Source organism: Cinclus cinclus, chromosome 2, assembly GCF_963662255.1.
Source record: "Cinclus cinclus chromosome 2, bCinCin1.1, whole genome shotgun sequence".
NCBI classification, from domain to species: Eukaryota; Metazoa; Chordata; class Aves; order Passeriformes; family Cinclidae; genus Cinclus; species Cinclus cinclus.
Window position 1 is genome coordinate 58,122,907 of NC_085047.1, and position 20,668 is coordinate 58,143,574.

Below are 20,668 nucleotides of genomic sequence, written 5' to 3' on the forward strand. Positions count from 1 at the left end.
TGAACACACAATCTTATCTTCACACTGTGGCATATTTAGATTACTTACTCTGCAGAAAATCAGGCTCCTAGAAAACTTTAGGCACAGTGCATACACATCAAGGAAGCCCATACTGTAACCTTAAAGATTACTTTCTTCACTCAGAAATTCTCCTGGTGGTACTAGTCTGCATCATCTTTTACATTATAAAATGGTGTTATTTAAAATAAAATGTGGAACTATTTTTCTTAGCAAAATCAGATACAGATGAAAATGTATACTTAGACCTAAGCTGGTCTTCTACATATGTGAAACCATCCTGAAAGGGAGACAAGGATCTGGACACCTTTGGAAAAAGAAAAACCTCCCTCCTGAAGTAATTTATAGATGCCCAACCTACAAATTGACCTTCATTTTTTTCCTCTTGTTTTTGCAGGAGAATTAAGTTGAATAAGAGGCTGGAGCAATTGCAGTGTCACATTCCCTGCATGTCAGTTCACGCACAAATCTGCAGGGGTGGGGTAGACTGAAATTTTAGCTTATAGCCCGTACATCTATTATTTCCACAAAGAAAAACCATCTTACAAGGTTCTGTACAGAGTCGTAAGGGTGTTTCATGAGTGATTTGCCAGGTACATGCAGTAATATTTGTTATGGCTGTTGACATTTCCCAGCTATACTCTGTGTCAGGAAAGGCCAAATGTTGGGCTCAGGCAGTACACAAAGCCCGATATTCTGGCCTGGTGTTAACAGACACTTCAACAGCCAGCACTGCCAGAGGTGCTGTCACTGAGTGCTCATTTCCATCAGTCCTGTGCTTTGGAAGAGATCAGTCCTTGCTTCTAATCTGACCCCCTTTTCATTTGCTCTTCATTGCTGCCATATAATGGTATTTCATTCACATCTCTGTCTTAACTGAAGTAAAAGTAGTGACCTATGGACCATCATAGTTTCAGATATAGTCCTCTTCAAGGGTGTTCCCAGACTCTTGGGACCTGAATACTTCCATCATGAAAAAAATAATCTTGTTTGGGAGCTGTGCTCGAGTAGAGACCATTTTGCAATCTGAAAATGCTAATCACATGTTTTGTGACTAACTCTACAAAGACAATTTATTCTTCTGCTCTTTCTGTAAATTCAGTGGCTTTCTGTGAAGCCTCTAGTACATAAATTAATTCTGTGTTTTGATCAAAGATCTCCTTTTGCTCACTTCTGAATTCAGTATAAATATGGTGCTGCATGCAAATACAGTGAATACATTCCTTGTTTTAAGGGTCAGAAGGTGAATATCTGTGATATCCCTCTACTGTAAATGGAGAAAGGAAGATTTTTTTTTTTTATACAAGTCTCATTTTAGAATTACTCTGTGATCTTCCAGGAGTTTGTTGCTCTCCCTTGTCAGCTATCTACCTTCCTTAGATGGCTGCTGTGAATAACTCCTACCCTTTGTAAAAGTGCTGTAAAATTGTAATCAAGAGTATCAATTTGCCACATTCAGACCAAAACAAGACATGGGTAATGGTCACAGAAGCATTTTGAATGCCAATTGCAGTTTAATGACAAAGTCCTGACATTGTTGAAGTCACTAAAGGAATTCCTATCAGGTTAAAAAAGTCAGAATTTTGCTAAATAACTTTTAGGGTTACCTCATTATCACCAAGACATAATAAAATGAATATATTTCAGAGAACTGATTTCACCACAAGGGTTTTTTTGACCAGCTTTTTGTTTTGTTTGAGTTTCATTGTTTGAACAAAGTACTGACTGACTGCATTCATCTGTCTGCCTTCAGTTAGCATCTCCTGCAGCTTGCACACAATGTTCTGTGGGTTTTTCTCCAGACACAAAATCAATAATATTAAGTAGGGATGCATTTTTCCATTTGAATGCTTGAAGCTGTTGTGAGAGCATTTCTTGAGTCCAACCAAGCATCTCACATTTAATGTTGATTCTTCCTTTAATTTTTGTCTTTTGTATTTGCTTTTGAAGCAGTTTCCTGATGATCCCTGACTCTGAGGAGGGGGATGTATCACTGCATTGTTCATTTTATACTACACTGAAAGTGATGATATTCTACATCCTAGATCTCTCTCATCTACACCCTAGATTTTTCTTTTCATGGAGTTGGTTAGTCACTGATGATCTTCATCAAAGTAAAGATGCTTCTTAAGTGAGGCTTACTTTTGTAACAAATTGGGCAAAGATTTAAAATGCTAATACACTTCAACTTTTGGAAAAGTCTGTAATTCCATCAAACTCATCAGTTCACTTCTTGTGCTTCACTACACAAGACTTTAATTTAGGCATCCAAGTGTGCCTGCTGTGAATGTCTCATATTAGTGTATGTGTTAGTACACACATGCCATTTGATCTGGCAGCTCCACTTAGTGTGGCAGCATCACATTGAGCCAGGTGAGATGGAAAGGGCCCTGAACACAGGGAGAGGAGTAGGAGCTAGAAGAGTGCAAAATCATCCCTGTAGTTTGGGAGTGTGGGACACAAGTTGGTCATCTTTAGTGATGAAGAGCCCAAGTGATTGCTGATTCTTCTGCTACACTTCCTTGTGTGTGCAACAGTCATTTCCTGATTATCCCACTCTTCAAAATGCATGCTCTTCCTAGAAGAGCACAGGGTTGCAATAAAAAATGTGCTCAATATGGCTTATATAAGAGCAATTTTAGTCTAAAGTTACAGGCCAGAAAACCTAAGTGCAGGGGTCAGGAATGTCAGGAATTGTGTGTTTCTTTCCTGTCTGAGCTTCCCAGGTTTGTAAGCTGTGAACCTTTGCCTCAGCAAACTGACATTAGTCCCAAAGTTTTCCTTGTGCTCCCCCAATGAGGTCCTCTCGCCTTGCAGCAGATATTTCTGGAGCACAGGGGTGTGTCTGGGTACTTCAGAAACTGAGGCAGTGACACCTGGGTGCTTTAGAGGATAAGGAGAGGGTCCTGGCAGCCTCTCCATACCCATGAGCTCAGGGGTGATATTTCCTGCAGGGAATGCCAGAAGTTGGAGTTTGTCTCTCTGCCACACCTGAGAAGAAAAGAGCACGGACTACGGGCACCCTCCAGCCCCTTTTGTTGTAACTGCTCCCTTCTGCAAGTGTATGAAGAGAGCAGCCAGGAATAATGGAGAGTGCAGGGATGAGGACAGCTCCTTGAGAAGAGAGAAGTAGGGCTTGGTTTCTCATCATGGGTGTGTTGTATCATGAGGAGAAGGTTCAAGGACCCTTACCCTGATTGGACTGGAGCCATTGGGGCTTTAGAGAGATGCATTTACTGTCTGTATTCAGGTTCTCCTGTCCCGGTGGGGCCAGTACCAGGGGGTGGGAGGGGCTGTGCCTCTTTCTACTCCCTAACTTTTCCATTTCAGACTTTCATTTGTAGCCCCTCCATCACTCATTTCTTTCAATTTAAGGCACATGGAGCATGATAGATTCAAGCAGTGCTGACCATTCACAGATCAGCAGCTTTCCTACTTGCTGCGACAGGCACAAGGAATGACCACCCCCTGAATTTAATACCACGAGGCCTGAAAAGTAGCAGGAGTTTAACAGGCTGGTTAGGATGTTATCAAAGAGCCCGCTCAGCCTTCTGAAGTTCTTTTACACTGGTAGATCAAATCTCTCCGAGTTCCCCCCTTTGCCACCCCAGCCCTAGTTCGCCATTTCAGAAGACAGTGAGAGTTTCATTAGCGTGGTACAGGATATCTCTGCTGGCTAAATCAGTCTCTGAGATTCCAGCCATGATTGAACCCTACAGGGAGCAAACAGGGAGCAAACCAAGGTATATTCTGACACAGAATGTGCTACCTGAAGTAGATCTGGGCTGTAGCAATAACCCCTTTGTTAATGTGCAGCAAGAAATCACACCACTTCCCTTGTCCCTAATTAAGAGTGTCAGAGTGACTTGGCTTTGATTGCAGTGAATTCTGATCATCCGAGGGAGGAGAAAGAGAACTCTGAGACACAATGATAAAACCCATTCAGCCACCCACTCAGCAAATCACAAAAGTTTTTTTTTTACTTTAAATTTCATATGAGCTCCACAGGGAGACAGATCTTCAATGCCCAGAGCTACCTGACATTTTAATAATATCTGATCATTGTGTGGAGCCTTTCATCCCAAAGCATTTTCCCGGAGTATTTATACTGCACACGTATACAGGAGTCATCCTGTCATTTCTAGTGAGGAATAACATTCAGCTTTATACATATGCAGCTGTGTGCTTAACCCACACAGTGTGCAAGGCAGATTGGCTTGTCAGAGCACTCAGGCTCCCCCGCAACCACCTGAAGGATGATGGGCCACTTCTGCTTCAGCCACAAGCCTGCTACTGCAGTCCTGGGGGCTGCACCCCACACAGCCTTCCAACTGGCTTTCAGGGAACAGACAGAAAAAAGTGGCAGAAGTGAGAAAGGAACTTCAATATTCCCAAGAGCCACTCTTCACAGAATGGTTTTTCATTTGAAAGGGCTTTAAAGATCATCTAGTTCCAATCCCCCACCATGGACAGAGACAACGTTCACTAGACTAGATTGCTCAGAGCCCCATCCAGCCTGGCCTGGAACACTTACACGGATGGGGCATCCACAACTTCTCTGGACAGCCCATGCCAGTGTCTCACCACCCTTACAGTAAAGAATTTCTTCCTTGAATTGGATCTAAACCTGCACTGTCAATGTAAAGCCATTTCTACTTGTTCTGTTCCAACATGGCCTTGTAGGAAGTCCCTCTTCAGCTCTCTTGCATCCCCCTTTAGGTATGTGAAGATATTCTAAGGTGTCTCCTTAGAACCTTCCCTTCTCCAGGCTGAACAACCCCAACTGTCCTGTCCTCACAGGAGAGATGCTCCAGCCCTCCTGTTATCTTCATGGCACTCCTCTGACATTGCTCCAACAGCTCTGCGTCCTTCCTAGGCTGGAAGCCCCAGAGCTGGTGCAGCCCTACAGGTGGGGTCTCAGCAGAGCAGAGGGACAGAATCCCCTTCCTTGCCTGGACACTCTGAACCTGCTGGACACTCTTCTTTTGATGAAGCCCAGGATACAGTTGGCTTTCTGGGCTGCAAGCTCAGATTGCTGGGTCGTGTTTCTCTTCTCATCAAACAGTATTTCCGAGTCGCTTTAAGAAACCTCAGAAAGAGTTTGTTATACTGACCAAGATCTACTCCAAAGGAGTAAGAACTCCAAAGTGTTTAAGTACTTCTTGCATACTCAGATGTGGAGATCCCTAAAATTAATATCTTTCAAATACAACCATTCACTCACATGGGACATTTAAAGTTGAGTTTTCCCTGTCTGTTACTTCTTTTAATTTCAACAAAGTCATTTTCAAAACTTCTACAAATCCCAGAAGGGAAACAAACTGCTTTTTTTTTTCTCTCTCTCTTTAACCTTTCTTTCGGAAGTGCATCATTCTAGAGGAGACTGCAAGAGCAATATTTGTGCTAAAGACCATTTCAAATGGTTTTCACAAATTCTCAATCTCAAGTAAACATGAAGTATCTCCTCCTACAATGACTTCAGCACAGCTGGTGGGCAAGTGACACTTTCAAGCCATCCATTGGTTTGCTGCAGTTCCCTAAAACAAAGTATGTAAAATGACAATTACCTTTTATCTTGCAAAGCAACCACCTTCACATCACATAAAACATCTGTGTTAAGTCATCAGGAACCTACACATAAATCCAGCTTTAGAAAATGAAGCAACCTGATCATACTTTTGAAAATGAGCATGAAGTAACTTTCCTATTAGTCATCCATATTTTGCATATGTACATTCCCATAAAATTAATGTGCTCAAATACAATGAAAAAATATAAAGAGATAGTTTCAATGAGAAAAGCATTTTCTAGATTATTGCTAGTTGCCTGAAACTCAGCAGGTGAATGTTACAACAGTAAAAGCTTTATAATGAAAAAGTTGAAAGCATCTCTCTGGCAAATGGATCAGAAAAATAGGATGTCAAAAGCACCATAATACAATTAATCTTCACTCCTGAAAATGCTTCTGTTATGTAGGATAAATCAGATAAACAAACCTTAGATCCATCCATTTGAAGTTTTTCATTCACAAGGTCTTATATTTACAGTTTTAATTCATCTACGTTGCTGTTCTAGAATTTTATTGCCATATAATTTTTCAAGTTTTCAACTGCTTATTTGTTCATACTGGTGCACTCTTAAATTTACAATAATGGCAAATACTTTATTAGTGTATTTTAAAAGTAAATTTCTATATGAGTGTCCTTTAAAAGTAATTACAATGTACTGTTTCTGACAAAACCAACACTGACTTCTTGCACAGAACAAAATAAGTTACCAAGTTTAGGCTTGATTTGAATGAAAAGATGAAACCTGGTGTATATCATTTCTATTGACAGACCAGTCATATTCAGCAGAAGCAGCATATGGCAAATGTGTCCTTCTACATCACTAGGTAGGTAGTAGAAGGATCCTGTAAGATCCTGGAAAAAAACAAAAAAACATTGAAGAGCAAATGCTTTTTAAAATGGATTTTTGACCTGGTACGAACTCTAACAGTGGCAGTAGCTACTTGTGGGAGCTCTGGTTTTGGGCAGATGGTTCGATGCCTCATTCCTTGCGTTATTCTTTTCATATGTGATGCACCACTGCAAATTTTTAGTGTAAACTGAGTTATCCCAGTACAAATAGAAAAGGCCAAGAAACCTCTCTGCATATTGATAGTGTGTCACAAGGCCATTTAACTTAGTGCTAGCCGCTTTTCTAAAATCAATTCCTAGGCTGTGAGGAGCTAGGACCATGTAAAAGATAAGCTTTCTAGGAAGTAGTTAACTCACCAGCACAAGCTAATTCATTTGACACAACAAAATAATGATATTAATCAAAATTATGAGCAATTTTCTAGTCAGAGTATTTTTAGAGGAGTAGTCAGCAGAGAGTCAGAAACAGTCACTGGAGAGGAGAGACAGAGAGAACGGCTATGTAACATACATAATATTTATTTAAGTTAGGACAATTTTAAGTTACTTTCAGAGTTCAAACATTCAAGCAAATGTTCACACATAACATCACAACACAGTGTGTAGCCAATGAAGGGGAACAAGTTCCATTAAAGAAAGAATTAGAGACATTTTGCCCAAACCAAGTATTACTGGTTTTGGGAGATGCGGAATCCTGACAGCCTGACAAAGACAAGGGGGTCATAGCTCCATGGAATCAACATGCAGCTACACTGATCACATATTCCTCACAGACATGTGGAAGAACACACATCTTCAACACATGCATCACATGCATCCATCTATATACACATGGCCAGGCACACAGGTCAGCACAAACTCAGCAGTCATAAACACGAACAGCACTGAGGTACACAAACAGCCCTTTCTGGCTGATCATGATAAAGGTCCATTCGTGGGAAATACATGAAATACATGTGCATTCTTACACATACACACAACGTGAATCCTTCCAGAAACTGGACCTTGACTCTCAGGCTGTCCCATAACTGGCTCCTCACACACACACAAACTAGTAATTTAGCCATTCCCCAGGCGTCCCTAGTTGGTGGCTTGGACACCTAGGTCCCTCTAACTGATTGCTGATCCCATTCCAGCTGCTCTGCTCAGATGCCCTCACAGTCCCCCCCATGGACAGAGAACAGAGTCCCTCATCCAGGAAAAGAGAAATTCATTTAATGGGTGTTATACAGTCATCATGCCCAGAGAAGTGTGCTGACAAGCAACCTGATTGCATGCAACCACTCCCTTTTAACCACTCCTTTTTATCCCCTCCCAGACTGTCATGATCCCTCCTTTTCCCTGCTGCTTGAAGTCACTCAATTAGGTTTTGTACAACCCCATAATGTTCTGCTCCTACATCCTAACAAGTCCCATATTCCTACAAGCAGTGCTCCCTCAGTCTGTAGGATGTTTCAGAGAGGTGGACTGATGTTCACTGTGTCATGTTCAGCTCTTGGGGCTGATATTTTCCTGTGACAGCCCTGGGATGAGCTGGGTCAGGGGACTCTGCTTTCTCTGATTAGGTTATCACATTTTCCTTGTCTGTGCTCCTTTGTGCTTATGGAAATAAGACCTGAATCACAAGTATTACAAGGATGGAGCAATTGATGGTGGTTGGAAAAATCCCTTCTGCAGGGGACAGAGATATACCCCTCTGTTGATAAGGGTGCAGGACTGGGATGTTGCAGGGAAACTGCTGAGCCACTGGATTGCTACCTTTCTGTTGCACATCCACATGCTCTGCCCCTGCAGCTGATCCTGCTCTCAGCAGAAGGTTGGACTAGAGATCTCCCAAGGTCATCTTCATGATTTTGTGATGCTGTGATCATCTAAGTCACAATCACTGCCTTGAGCGTACCCATACATTGCCACATTTGCAAGGAAATTTGATTTAACTTAAATTTAAATAAGCTCTTTTACTGTAACTTAGTTCAACTTGGATTGAATAATTTTGAATTCACCGTAGATGAGAACATAGACAAGGACAGTAGCCCATTCTCAACTGACAACCATGCTAAGCTGTCAGAAGTTGTCCTGTACCTCAGCCTTGCATGTCCCCATAAATTTAAGATGCCTGACTTGATGTGCATTGAAAGTATTGCAAGACTTCCATTCACTTGATTGGTTATTGAATTATGCTCCACTCAGGTTAAAACTGCAAGATTAAATTTTCAGATGTAGTTCTGAAGCACATTTAAAGAAAGACTAACAGAACAAATCCATCTATACCAGACTATAGAAGGTTCACAGATAAATGCAAAGAAATTAAATACATACAGTTGTTCATGCTGCAGACCAGTTTCAACCCAAGTCTGCAGTCAAACCTGCCTGGTCCTCATAAAGCAGTTTGGGCAAACTCACCTGAAGTCCAAGCCTGGTTCTGTGTGCTCAGAGCAGGTGCACATAGGTCTTTCGATAGCTTATAGGATGTGGGTTTGGTACCATGTGTGCATGGCTATTTCTTCTATCAGAATTTTAAAATTACCTTTTATTTCCAAGCTTACAGCATCTCTCTGGCCTGCTGTTAATAGCCTGCAAAATTTTTGCTTATGTTTCAGATATATAGGTTTTTCTCCTCCTACTCATTTTCTCTCATAAATCCCCTGGCTGATGAGAAAGTGTGGTGTATCCCTTACATCTAACAGCATTCAGCAGTTGCTCTGTTTTGCCTGTTGTGACAAACATCAAGTCTTTCCCTTTTCTGCCACTGTTTTAATGCATCAGACAATTGGCTTTGTACATATAGTAAAAATGCAAACTTTTCCAGAATCTGATAGTTTATGGGATTTTTACTGGGCCTTTCAGAAGACACAATATTACTTTTACCCCTTCACCACAAAATTCTTCAGAATTCAATAAATTACAACAAAGAAACAGTATACAAACAATCATCATTCCCTCTAGATTCAAAGGTAATTATCAAATACTTGGATTATCCAGAGAATGGAGGGAATATTTCATCTCTATGAATGTCATTGCATCCTGGGCACATGTCAGATATCTTCAATGCCACATTTATTAAATCCTATATTCTGCCTTTCAAAGCACAGTCCTGAACAACAGATGGTATAGAGCTGCACTCTGGCCAGAGGGGTTTCCAGGTAGGGCAGCTACTGTGCAAGCCCTGTTCAACTCTTTCTCAGTGTTGATGGAGAATATCAAGTCCTCACTCCCCCCATTTTTAGGGATGCGTATATTTTCAGGCAAGAACAAATATTTTATAGTGTCTGCCTTTTTTTCACTAGTTCAAGACTGACCTGAAGAGGATTAATGCTATCTAAACTGAGAATTTTTTATTTAATATCTTACTTTCCCATAGGGGAAAAAAGAAACCAGTAAAGGAGAGAAAGATCCAAGTTATCCAGCCTAAATAACTGGAGCTTTCTGATCTGCTAGAGCCCTGAAGTGCAGAGCTAGCCTTTTGTTCTTACAGGATCTGTGACTATCTTCTGTAGAATATCACCACATCTCTGCTGCTCTTCAGGAGCTCTGTGTTTTCCTCTGGCACGTGCATTTCTCTCAACAGTCACTCTCCCATTTGCTGTGTCTCCAGTATTAGACCCAGCTGCTCTCTGGACAGTGAGACCAGGCAACTTTTGGAGCAATATATTTGCCCATGCCTCTTCCAAAAGAAGCCAAGGTACTTGAGTGAATGATGGAAACCTAACTTCTCTCCCAACTCAGAGCCAGGCTTTATACATCTTTGTGCAAAACTGCCATGTATAACTCTCCACAGCTCTCAGCTCTGTGTCAATGGTGATGTCAGAGATCTGCTTATGAAAATTAATAGTCCATGGGATAAAATTGTTATTTGCTGTCCTCTGTATTATCCAGCTAGTTCTCCTGGAAGTTTTCCAGAAAGAACTCTGTCTGTTTCTCCCTCCCTGGCTCAAATGCAGGGAGCCCTGAATCAAAATGCTAGTCCCAAGGGATTTCTGCAGAACCATAGGGGTGCAGTACCCTGAGGCAAATTCATGACTTTTCATTATCTGCTGATGGATTAAAGTGTTATTTGCAAGAAAAAGCTCTAAGCTGGCAATGGTAAGGGCATCACACAGAGTGGTTGCATTCATACTGAGCTGCTCTGGAGCTGTCGTCATCAAATTGGTCCCCCTTGTTTTCCAGCACCTGACATCATTGGTGAATAATAATTAGGACTAGGTCCCTAATGATCTCCAGGTGTGATTTAACCTGGATCACGCCTTTCACACACTGTGTTTAGTTCTCACAAGGTCATTTCATTTCTAATAAGTACCCATTTGCAGATGCTCAGCTGTGTTCTTGTCCTTTAATGCAGTAACTGACAGATGGTAGCAAAATATTCGTTTTATAATGAAACCTGCTGAAGGAGACTGCTTAGGGCCTCAGAAAATATAATTTGCCAAATGAAGAATGGTCTCCAGGAAAGAAAGGGAATACTGTAATGCAGCATATATTAAATAATTTTCCTTAGGCATCTGGTGATCACTGTTTTTTTCTTATAACAGAGAGGTGACCTGTTTTTTTCGAATTATTTATTGCCTCATTCACCTTTGTACTCTTAAAAGTCTTTTTTCTGTGGGTTAACATAAGTAGTGACTCTAAAAACGTGTAAATTAACTGCATGAGGATTTGTTGTAAAGGCTTCATAGGTAACAGATTTATATCTGCATTATGCTGTCAAATTCTTAAGGTTTTCATTTACACTATAATTAGCCCAGTTTCTGGGTGAATTTCACACCCATTTTTTAGACCCAATTATGCCATTTCTCTTCAACCACTATTAATTCCAAGCAGCATTGCTACTGAATTCTGATCTACTTTATGTGACTATGCACACTCTGTATTTTTGCATGGCCTGTCCAAACTTCTTTTGGCAGCTGAATACATCAGAGTGATCTAAATTATTATCTTCTGTGCAGCAGGTAGCATTGGATGGCAGAAACCTCTCCTTTTAAAGCCTCAAAGAACCTGCAACTTTCTTCTAAAGCCAGTGGTTTGTTGAATATCTATCTTTGCCACTCATTTCCTCAGGCTTCCCCATAAAAAAATTTTTACTCTTTTATCCTCTGTTCTAACATAGAGCTAAGGAAGACTTGATGTGACTTCCTTTAGCATCCATTTACACTGTCCTATAAATCATACAAAACATCCTGCACAAGCTCAAATCTAGGCATTAAATGAGAATCCATCTGCTCGTTGTTCCCAATGGGATTACAGTTTCTTTCTCTGCATCACTGCTTGACAAAACTTCCAATCCCACCTGAGACTGCAAGTGTGCTGTGTATGGGGCCTGTTATATCAAATGCACATCTCTCTGCTCCCACCTTCCCCTCTCAGGAATTGCTATTTTTAGACTGTTTTTCTGTCTCTGATGAAGTCAAAGTTACATCCTAACCTGCACAAGCTCTGGTGGCATTTGCTACTCTGCTTTTCTGCTTCAGTATCACAGAATCTGTCATCCAGCTCTGTTCTATCTGTAACCCCCTTGTCATTACTGCCCTCTTGGAGAAAGTCATGGAAGCACCTTTTATTTCCATTTCTTTCCTGAGTTTCCTTTCACTGCTTTTGGATGTCATGGCCAGCAGTAGATCAGAATTTGCATTAGTCTTTGGCTCTGCCAGGAGGGGAATCAACAATGCTTGACAATTTAGGGCATGCTGCTGCTATAATGTGCTTTGTGCATTGCAACACTACAGGAGTTAGTGTCAAGGTGATGTAGCTGCTAGAGCACCCAGGAACACCATTATTTTAAGAGGGGAATCACTGCCAGCTCTCGAACTGCAGACTTCCTAAACTAAAATAGACAATTAAAAAGTTATTTTATCTCTACTAACTAAAAAGCCAGCAAAGGCTGACACATGCACAAACTACACACAGATCTGTGGCCAAGAGGAATGCCTCAGCTTGCCATTACAACTGCAGCAAAGCCCAGGTGACCCAATGGACCTCACACCTCATTCAGCGGGAGCCAGGACCTGTCAGAGCCCCTTGTTGCTAGGGGCTGAGGATGCACATTTGCATGTATGTCACTTATGTGCACACAGAGTTCCTTAGCCAGCACGTGGCAGCTCGTTCTTCGTGACACGAAGGAACACTTGAAGCCACGATGCATCTGAGCCATGGGCAGCTGCCCCCGGAGCAGGCCTGTGAAGAGCACAGGCTGCATCACTGGGGGGTTTGGGGTGATGCTGTCTGTTGTTCCTTTTTCTTTTTCAATTAAAATTGAGGAAGTGTGTGACTCTTTTTACCAGTCTGAAGCCTTTAGTCATCCATAAAGAGGCACATTTGACATATTTTGGAGTTTATACCTTTTTTTAGCATGGATTATTCACACCTTCCAAAATGCCTCAGAACAACCCAAGCCCAGTGTCCCTCTTTTATTGCCAAAAATGCTTGCCAAAAATGTTGGAGCAAGGCACCACACCATGGGTATGTCCCAAATGAGCCGCATCGTTGCACCAAATAGTATATTTTTGCTTGCATTTAAGGCTGCCCAGTCCCACACAAGCTCCAGCAGCTTACTTTGACTCCTTCAAACAGAGTAAGGGCTGCATTCCTTCACAGTCCCACCTCACACCACCGTGTCTCCAACGCCATGCTCTCTGCCTCCGAGGTTTTGCATGGAACTGCTGAGCACTTCACAGAGCAGATGCAGCAGCATGAGTCACTGCCTCACTGAGGAACGAGATACTGCACATTGGCTGCTCCATGGAAACAGCCTGTGGATATGCTTGAATATTGTGCAGTGCACTCTGAGGCCACTTGCATGCCTTGGAAATAATTTATTTACGTCACATATACCCAGTCAGACAACTGCCTGGGTACTCTCAATGGAGCATCTGCTATGTGATCTCTCAGATGACATTTAGGTGGTTCAGGCCACCTGATTCCAGAAAAAAAGAGCACCAAGTAGGAACCTTGACTTGTTTGCCCCTCAGGTTGGTGCTCTTTAGTCAACAAGACAGATTTATGCAAACCTCCTTTCAGGTCTTCCTGAAATGTGCTAACCCCCAAAACATGCCTGAGAATTGTTTGGGATGGGCCAATGCCGTGCCAGGCACTGGTTGAAGAGTGTAACAGGGTAGAGGGTTGTGCTCTAGCAGCTACAAATGTTAGTGACTGCTGAATTTACTCTTATGACTGTTGCTGAATGTCTGCATCCATGTTCCCTGGAGGCAGTCTTGGTTTACAGCTTTAATAGCTACAAGATGTGAGTTTTCTGACTATCCTCACATTTTATGGCACAATCTCTTCAGCTGTTGTAATGAAGAAGCACTAGCAACAAAGTTATTACTTACTCTGAAAGTAAAATTTCTTTTCTTGGCAGCACTTGGCAGAAAGGTTGTTCAAATGTGTCTTAATATTCTGCAAATGGATCAATTATTTATAATTGTCTTGTCTTTAGATGTGAATTAAAGTAATGGTTTTTTTATAGAGTTCAAAGGAAGCAGACAAGTTTAATTGAGGTAAATGAAATCTACATGACCACCTGTTGGTTTTTTTTTAAACTTTATAGGAAATCAATGTATTGACAGTAGCACTGGTCAACCAGGACAGAGAAAAAAACTCAGAGAAACGAAGCCCCGGTCTAAAATCAGAGAAAGAGGCACTATTAATAGGTAAGATAACCCCAAAGAAGACTTCTGAGAACAAAATGCCTTCTAACAAGTTTCTCTTTTGCATGTATGTTTACACACATCTTTGTGCTAATACAAGTAAAAAAGAAAAATAGACGTTTATATTAATCTATATTCAGAATGGCTTTTAGTAAGACAAATCCTAAAATACTAGTGAAATTTGAACTTTGTCTTTCTGAAAAGTTCTGTAGTTTAATGAAAGGATTTCAGGTGTGTAGAAAATTGCAAGATCTGCATTTAGACTTGCAGCATGAATGTATGATGACTTTATTTACATCAAGATTTAGCAGGTCAGAGTTGTATAGCTTGTTACATGATTATTGCACAAAGTGGTGAAGAAGAAGGGGATAGAAATAATATTAGTAAACTACCAAGCAAAAAATACATATACTGCATGTATTAAGCAAGCCAGATTTATGCCTTTGACATTAGGTAAGGGAATAAATATTAATATTTATAAAGAATACCACAAGGACTGTCATAACCTTTACCTAGAATAAATTTTTTTAAATAAACTCCTAAATAGTGCCTAAAGCTAAAGCTTATAGACAATGGGCCAGTTAACTGGTATCAGGCATTTAGCCACACAGAGCTGGCTGTAGCCATGCTATCCTTGGAAGGAATACACCCCATTTACACCCGTGCATATTTTGGATTTGGTTTCAGTGGTGTAGGTTTTCAGGGAGCACAAAGGCCCACAGTTCCAAAGTGTACCCTATGGCATGGTAACAGAAATGTTGACCTGAAGGAACAGGTTTAATTTCTTTGGTTTGATCTTTTCACAAATCAGTGGTATCCTGATAAATACCTTAGATTTTTTAAATGCAACTCGTTTTCATCACCTAGGCACCAGGAAGATTACTGGTTTATTCCTGAGGCAGGATTCAGCAATTCACAAGTTCAACTCCGACCAAAGAGGTCATTTGAAAGTGAAGAATGTATTTAAACATTTAAAGAGTTTAGTGCACAAACTCCCTGTGACCAGTGAGATGCAAAACGGTGGAATGTACAGAAATGTATGACTTGATTGAATTCTGCTTGTTATAATTAAATCTGAAACTTTTAATTGCAGGGGATAGTACTTGATCTTTTCATTCTGTGAGAAAGACAGCAAGAATGGGATTTTAAGAACAGAACAACAAAGTTTTGTTTCTAGGTCACTCACTATTTGACTGTAACAAACAGTGGCAGTGTCCCAAAGTGGGTCCTGTACATCTGCTGTTCAGTGGCAAACTCAGATAAACAGAATAACCTCAGTTCAGATATCACTGGTCATAATACCTCTACAACTGACTCACTGTTACAGTTCCGAGATTAAAGATTCCTCAAGATGGATTTCATGTTATCTCTTCCTCTGAGGCATGATCAGGTGTGGCAAGGGAAAAATGGGCCTAAAATGGGCCTTGTCTCCATCCATTCACATGTTTTTCTGTATTTTAAAAAATACAGTGTTGTCTTAGAGCTTAAAGAAAAGAAAAAGAAAAAAAAGCTATCATGGAACTCCAGTCAATAACTGCAAAACATTGACAAATTACTTATTTACATTATATGAAAGAGCTGGCTTTGAATATCCTGAATTTAAAAGCCTTGGGAACCACATAACAGAAGAAATGACCCTGGTAAAATGTGATTTGAGTACAAATTGGATTTCCAGTCATCTCATCCAAGTGTGACAGTCTTGGCTTTTGCTTCTAGAGCTCTTGTGTGGCTACCTGGAGTCACGCACAGCACAAAGAAAGCCATTGCTTCTAGGGCTTGCCATAGTAAAAAATTTCATACACACCACTCCTTATGCAGGACCAGAACTTTATACATGCTGTTCGAAAAGTGGAGGAGGAAAAAAGGTATTCTTTGCAAAGCCAGTCTAAAATGCATTTAATATTGCTTATCAGTTTCAACCGTGGCCAGTACTTGGGGAAAAACAAAATCCAAGATTATCCTAATTCATTCAGCATCAAGAAAGCAATATGGCCTGCAGTACACAAGATACAGTGACCCATTTTTGTCATTTGTAAGCATTTTTAATCCGGGTGTTTATGATTTAAGTATAAGAAACTCCCCCTAGGGTGGTTCAGCTAAGAAGCCCATCCAAAGAGAGTTGAAAATATTTGTTCTGATTCTTACAGTTCAGCTCTCCCCAAACAGCAAGTAACACACATGCCATTTTGTATTTTCACTGTTTGGTTAGAAGAGGAGAAATTGGATAGTGCTTTTAATAGCAATACTGATGCCCCAAATCTTGTTTTCTCTGGTCATCATTATTAATGCTGTCACTTGATTTTCATTGCAGAAAAAAATCTCTAGACTTAGATCCTGACTCCTTCTAAGCCACTTTTAATTCCCATACCTTTTATAATCATCCTGGGAACAACAATGAAGATAGACAGAATATGCTCTCTCTTAAGAAAAAGCAAATAAGCAAATATGTCATAAAGCATTTGTGTTTTCTTCAGCAGTAGTTAGGGGTAATACGGCTTAAACACTTTTCATAACCAGCATCTGCATAATTACTAGAAAAATTTGAGGGAGTGAAGGTTCTGACACTATTGTATGAAACGTTTTCACAACAGAGAATCCAGTGAAGGGGAAAAAACCAATAATTTTATCATTACAATATCCACAATTTTATATTGGTAAATCAAGCATAAAATTAGTAGTTGAAATGCTCCCAGCAAGGCTTTGTTTAGAAATTCTTTTATTCATCAGTATATTATCTTGGTCACTTACTTGCTAACTGCTGTCATTCCTGAAGATGAGCTATTGTATTTAGCATGTTACTATGACTGTATTAAAAATGTGCTCTTTTGTTATGTTTATTGGGTTGTGCATGGAAAATAAGAATCATAATTCATACTGAAAAACCTGCAAGAACAGACTCTTCAGAATTATTTTGCCTATTTTAACGATACAGTATCCAAGGTAATTTTAATATTTTGTTTCTGTTTGTTTTTAATACAGGTATCATATCCACATTTCTTCACGTCCACCCTTTTGGAGCCAATATAGAGTATCTTTGGTCTTATATGCAGCAGTTGGACTCTAGGGTAAAAAAAAATTCAATCAAAATCTGTTTTCTCTTTAGAAATATTGTATTATTCTTTACTGCAGGTTAAACTCTTCATGCATTTCCATTAGAAAAATAATGGGATATGGGGCTTGGGGGTTTGCAGTCTTTATTCATTTGCAAATTATAGTACATGTACTTGTGTTGAGGTCTTTGCCTTGCACTGTTTAGCTGTCCTTTGTGGCACAGAAGAGTAGGGCTCTAAATGGCAAAGACTAGCAGCTGATTTTATGACACATGATTCTGAAGTTTAGCTGCAAAGAAAAAAAAGCAGAACAAGAGGTGGGTGTGGCCATGGCCATCGAATTGTGCAGCTTTTGGAGATGGCCCTTTATTCTTTGTAAAGTTGCTAGTCTTGTGTCACACTGAACTGAACCTCCATGAACACAGGAATGGACCACCCTGCACGTCCTTTGTGTCCATGTGGGATAAGAGATGACCACATAAGGGAATTGGGTGACCCTACTAATTTCAGTGAAGCAGTGGCCAAGATAAAAGTGACGCCAACACAAAACAGTCTGCAAAGTGTTTAATGCATCAGTTCATAGAGTCCACAGTCAATACATACCTGTAGGATAAGATTCTTTGGCTTACTTTTTAATATCTGCTGTAGAATGCAATGAAATCAAGCCCCCAAATGTGCCTATTCCTCTGGACCGGATATTAAGCAAGTCATGGGTGAGAAGCTCAAGTGTGAAATGATCAGGTGAATGGTACTCCAAGTGCTAAACTGCTGCTCTGCAGGATGCCAGGCTGCAAGAGACACTTAGCAGATGCAGGGGTCACCCTGCGGCCAGCCACAGCTCTGTCTCACGTCTGCCAATACTTGGATGATCGTGCTTTTCCAGATCTTCTTGCAACACAACTCCTTTGATCCTAATAATGATTCCTGATCAGCCCCCTCAGCCCATAGCTAATCAGTTTCCCTCTGCTTTGATGGGCTGCTTTATGCTTCCAGGTGATCCTGGATCCTTCCTCTATTTCTATGAAAAAATGTAGAGCTAAAAGCAGAGAAGATCCTGAACGAGAAGCTCACTGGAAGTACAACAGGCTGCACTGATGAGTGAGGAAGGATGATGAATTTGTTAGGCACTCCCTTCAGGCCATGGCAACTCAGGTTTGCTAGTGCTTTACAGCCCACTGCCACCCATAATGAAAAGGGAGTAGGAGATGAGGATGGGAGAAAGAGGTGATAAACTGGTGAATTTAAATTATTTTTTAAATGTCTGGTTTTATCAAGATCTGATGAATCCAGAGCTTCACACCTCCAGCCATTCTTCTGCTTTTCTGTGCCCCTTCCACACAGTGCACTTTGCTTTGTCCTGTCCTGCATCACCCAGTCTGTCCAATTTCCTCAGTTATCTTTCAAGTCCTTCCTTAACACAGCACCTGACTAAGTTTCAACTGCTTTTTCCTCTGGATGACCTCTCCAGCTCTGTATTTCTTGAGTGATAACAGCAATCATCCAAAACAGGGACTCTCTGGGCTCCAGCCCTGCTGCTCATTGCTTCTGCCCAGTGAGCTCTTCAACATTGTCTCCCTGCGCTGCTGTGGTCCCTTCTTGTGCATGACTGTGGGCTCTGTCCTTGAGTTTTTGTTCACATGAGTAACATGTGGGCTTCTGTGAGGCTGCCAGGGTCAAGCTCTTGAGTTGCAAACAGAGCCCTCGAGGAAGGAGCATTGTCCCCATCTCTACAGCTACCACCAGACCTACCTACTGCATAATAAACACAAGCTGCAAAACTTGACCTCGTTGGTTTATTTTGGAAGCAACTGCTTGTAGAAACAAATTACTTTTTAATAGCACGATCCAGAGATGCAATCTCAGAGATGAATTTCAATTACTTTCCATGGTTAGCGTGTCATTCCTCGCCTGAACAGGAATGATAAGGTCAGCACACCCGTGTGGGCTGAGGGCTCAGTATACAGCTCAGATACATTGCACAAAAGTAACCAGACACCCACTGCTGCCATGTGAGTACTTAAAAGATGGATTGGATCATGCTGAGGCTTTAGATTGTCTCCAATACTGAGTTTTGGTGACACCTTTAACAAATCATTTAATCTTTCTGCTGCACTAACGTCTGCAAAGAAAATAAGAGACAATAGATATTTTCTCACCTTCCTTGGGTGTACTGAGGTATAATTAGTACATTTTAGGTTGATATACTGTTTTAAAAAGGAAAGGTTTCACCATGGAAAGTTTCTACTAGTATGAATAAGCAGAAATATCATTATTTCCAGATAAACCTTTCAAACCATGGAGGATAGATTTCTTTGCTGTTCCATTCACGACCACCACTTTAGAAGCAGTAGGATAAAATGGCTCATATTCCATGACTGTTCATTTCTTGACTTCCCTATTGATTATACCAGGAAGGTTGCCTTTGTGAAAATGTTTTCTGTAATGAGACCATCTTGCCTCTTAGGAAGGTGAGCAGTCATTAAAGTTTGAAAATGATAAAAACATCCTGACCAGTGCAGAACTGGGGGCTTTGCTGCTTAATTCTCTGGGGCTGCTGAACTGGTTAAGACTGAGGGAAGGTGGCTCCATGAGTAGTCAGCCTTCAGCAACAACAGAGAGCTGATTAAAGTCTTTTTGAAAGAGAAGAACTGGTGGAACTGGGAGAAGAATTCAATAATGCTGGAAAGTAGGCTGAGAAGAAGAATAAGGTCCCATCTGCTTCCTCCTCTTCACAAGAACATCCATGACTGTAGTTTTCAGATGGACTTCATGGCACACTTTGGCCACAGCTCCAACATGGCTGTTGTCATTGCTTTACAGGGGGATGCCACCTACAAGAGCAAAATCATTCCTGCAAGGAATATGCACTTGCTTTGGGGTCTGAAAAGTCATGTCAGGCTAAGGTTACAAAAAAGAAAGGAATGGTTGGCTGTTTTCACATGGCCTGGATTCATCTCCCCTGCATCCCTGTTATAACTCTTCTTAATGTTTCCTCTTTACAAGCTACAGGACAGCTTTCTCACTTTAATTTTACCTTTGTTTCTTTCTCAGATCTCTGCAAATGAGATAGAAATGCTTTTGATGAGACTGCCACGCATGTTTAAACAAGAATTCACTGGTGTAGGAGCAACACTGGAAAAGAGGTGGAAGTTTTGTGCCTTTGAAGGAATTAAAACTGTCTGACTGTGACTGGTATTGAAGCTATGCAGAAGAAGAATTCCTAGAGCATGGCAGGGTTATAAAGTATTAAAGTAAGAAATTCGGGTTTGGGCACATAGTAGTACGTTTTCAAAGTTATCCAAGCCTAATTTTAGTTACATTTGTGACGTTCTCTTGTGAGTGGAAATGTAGTTGTGCACCAGTTCCTAAAATAAAATAAAATTTTTTTAAAAAGTTTCAAAATGTGACAGATTGTTTCCTATGAAAACTGAAGAAAGATACCACAGTCATAATGATTTCAAAATGCTACATGTCCTACATCTAAGAAAAGCTCATTGAGCAAACAGTAAAGCAGAAAGATTGCCCTGTTATGGTCGCTAAG

At 40.7% G+C, this 20,668-nt stretch overlaps 1 protein-coding gene across 1 annotated transcript in view; it reads left to right on the plus strand.

Moving 5' to 3' along the window:
* ENOX1 (ecto-NOX disulfide-thiol exchanger 1) overlaps positions 1–20,310 on the plus strand; it is a 127,533-nt gene extending 107,223 nt beyond the window's left edge. The window contains exons 11-13 of the mRNA XM_062514773.1: positions 13,978–14,080; positions 17,057–17,142; positions 20,179–20,310. Of these exons, the coding sequence (XP_062370757.1) occupies positions 13,978–14,080; positions 17,057–17,142; positions 20,179–20,310 (321 nt within the window). The remainder of the gene's footprint in view (positions 1–13,977; positions 14,081–17,056; positions 17,143–20,178) is intronic.
* Positions 20,311–20,668: the final 358 nt, after the last annotated feature.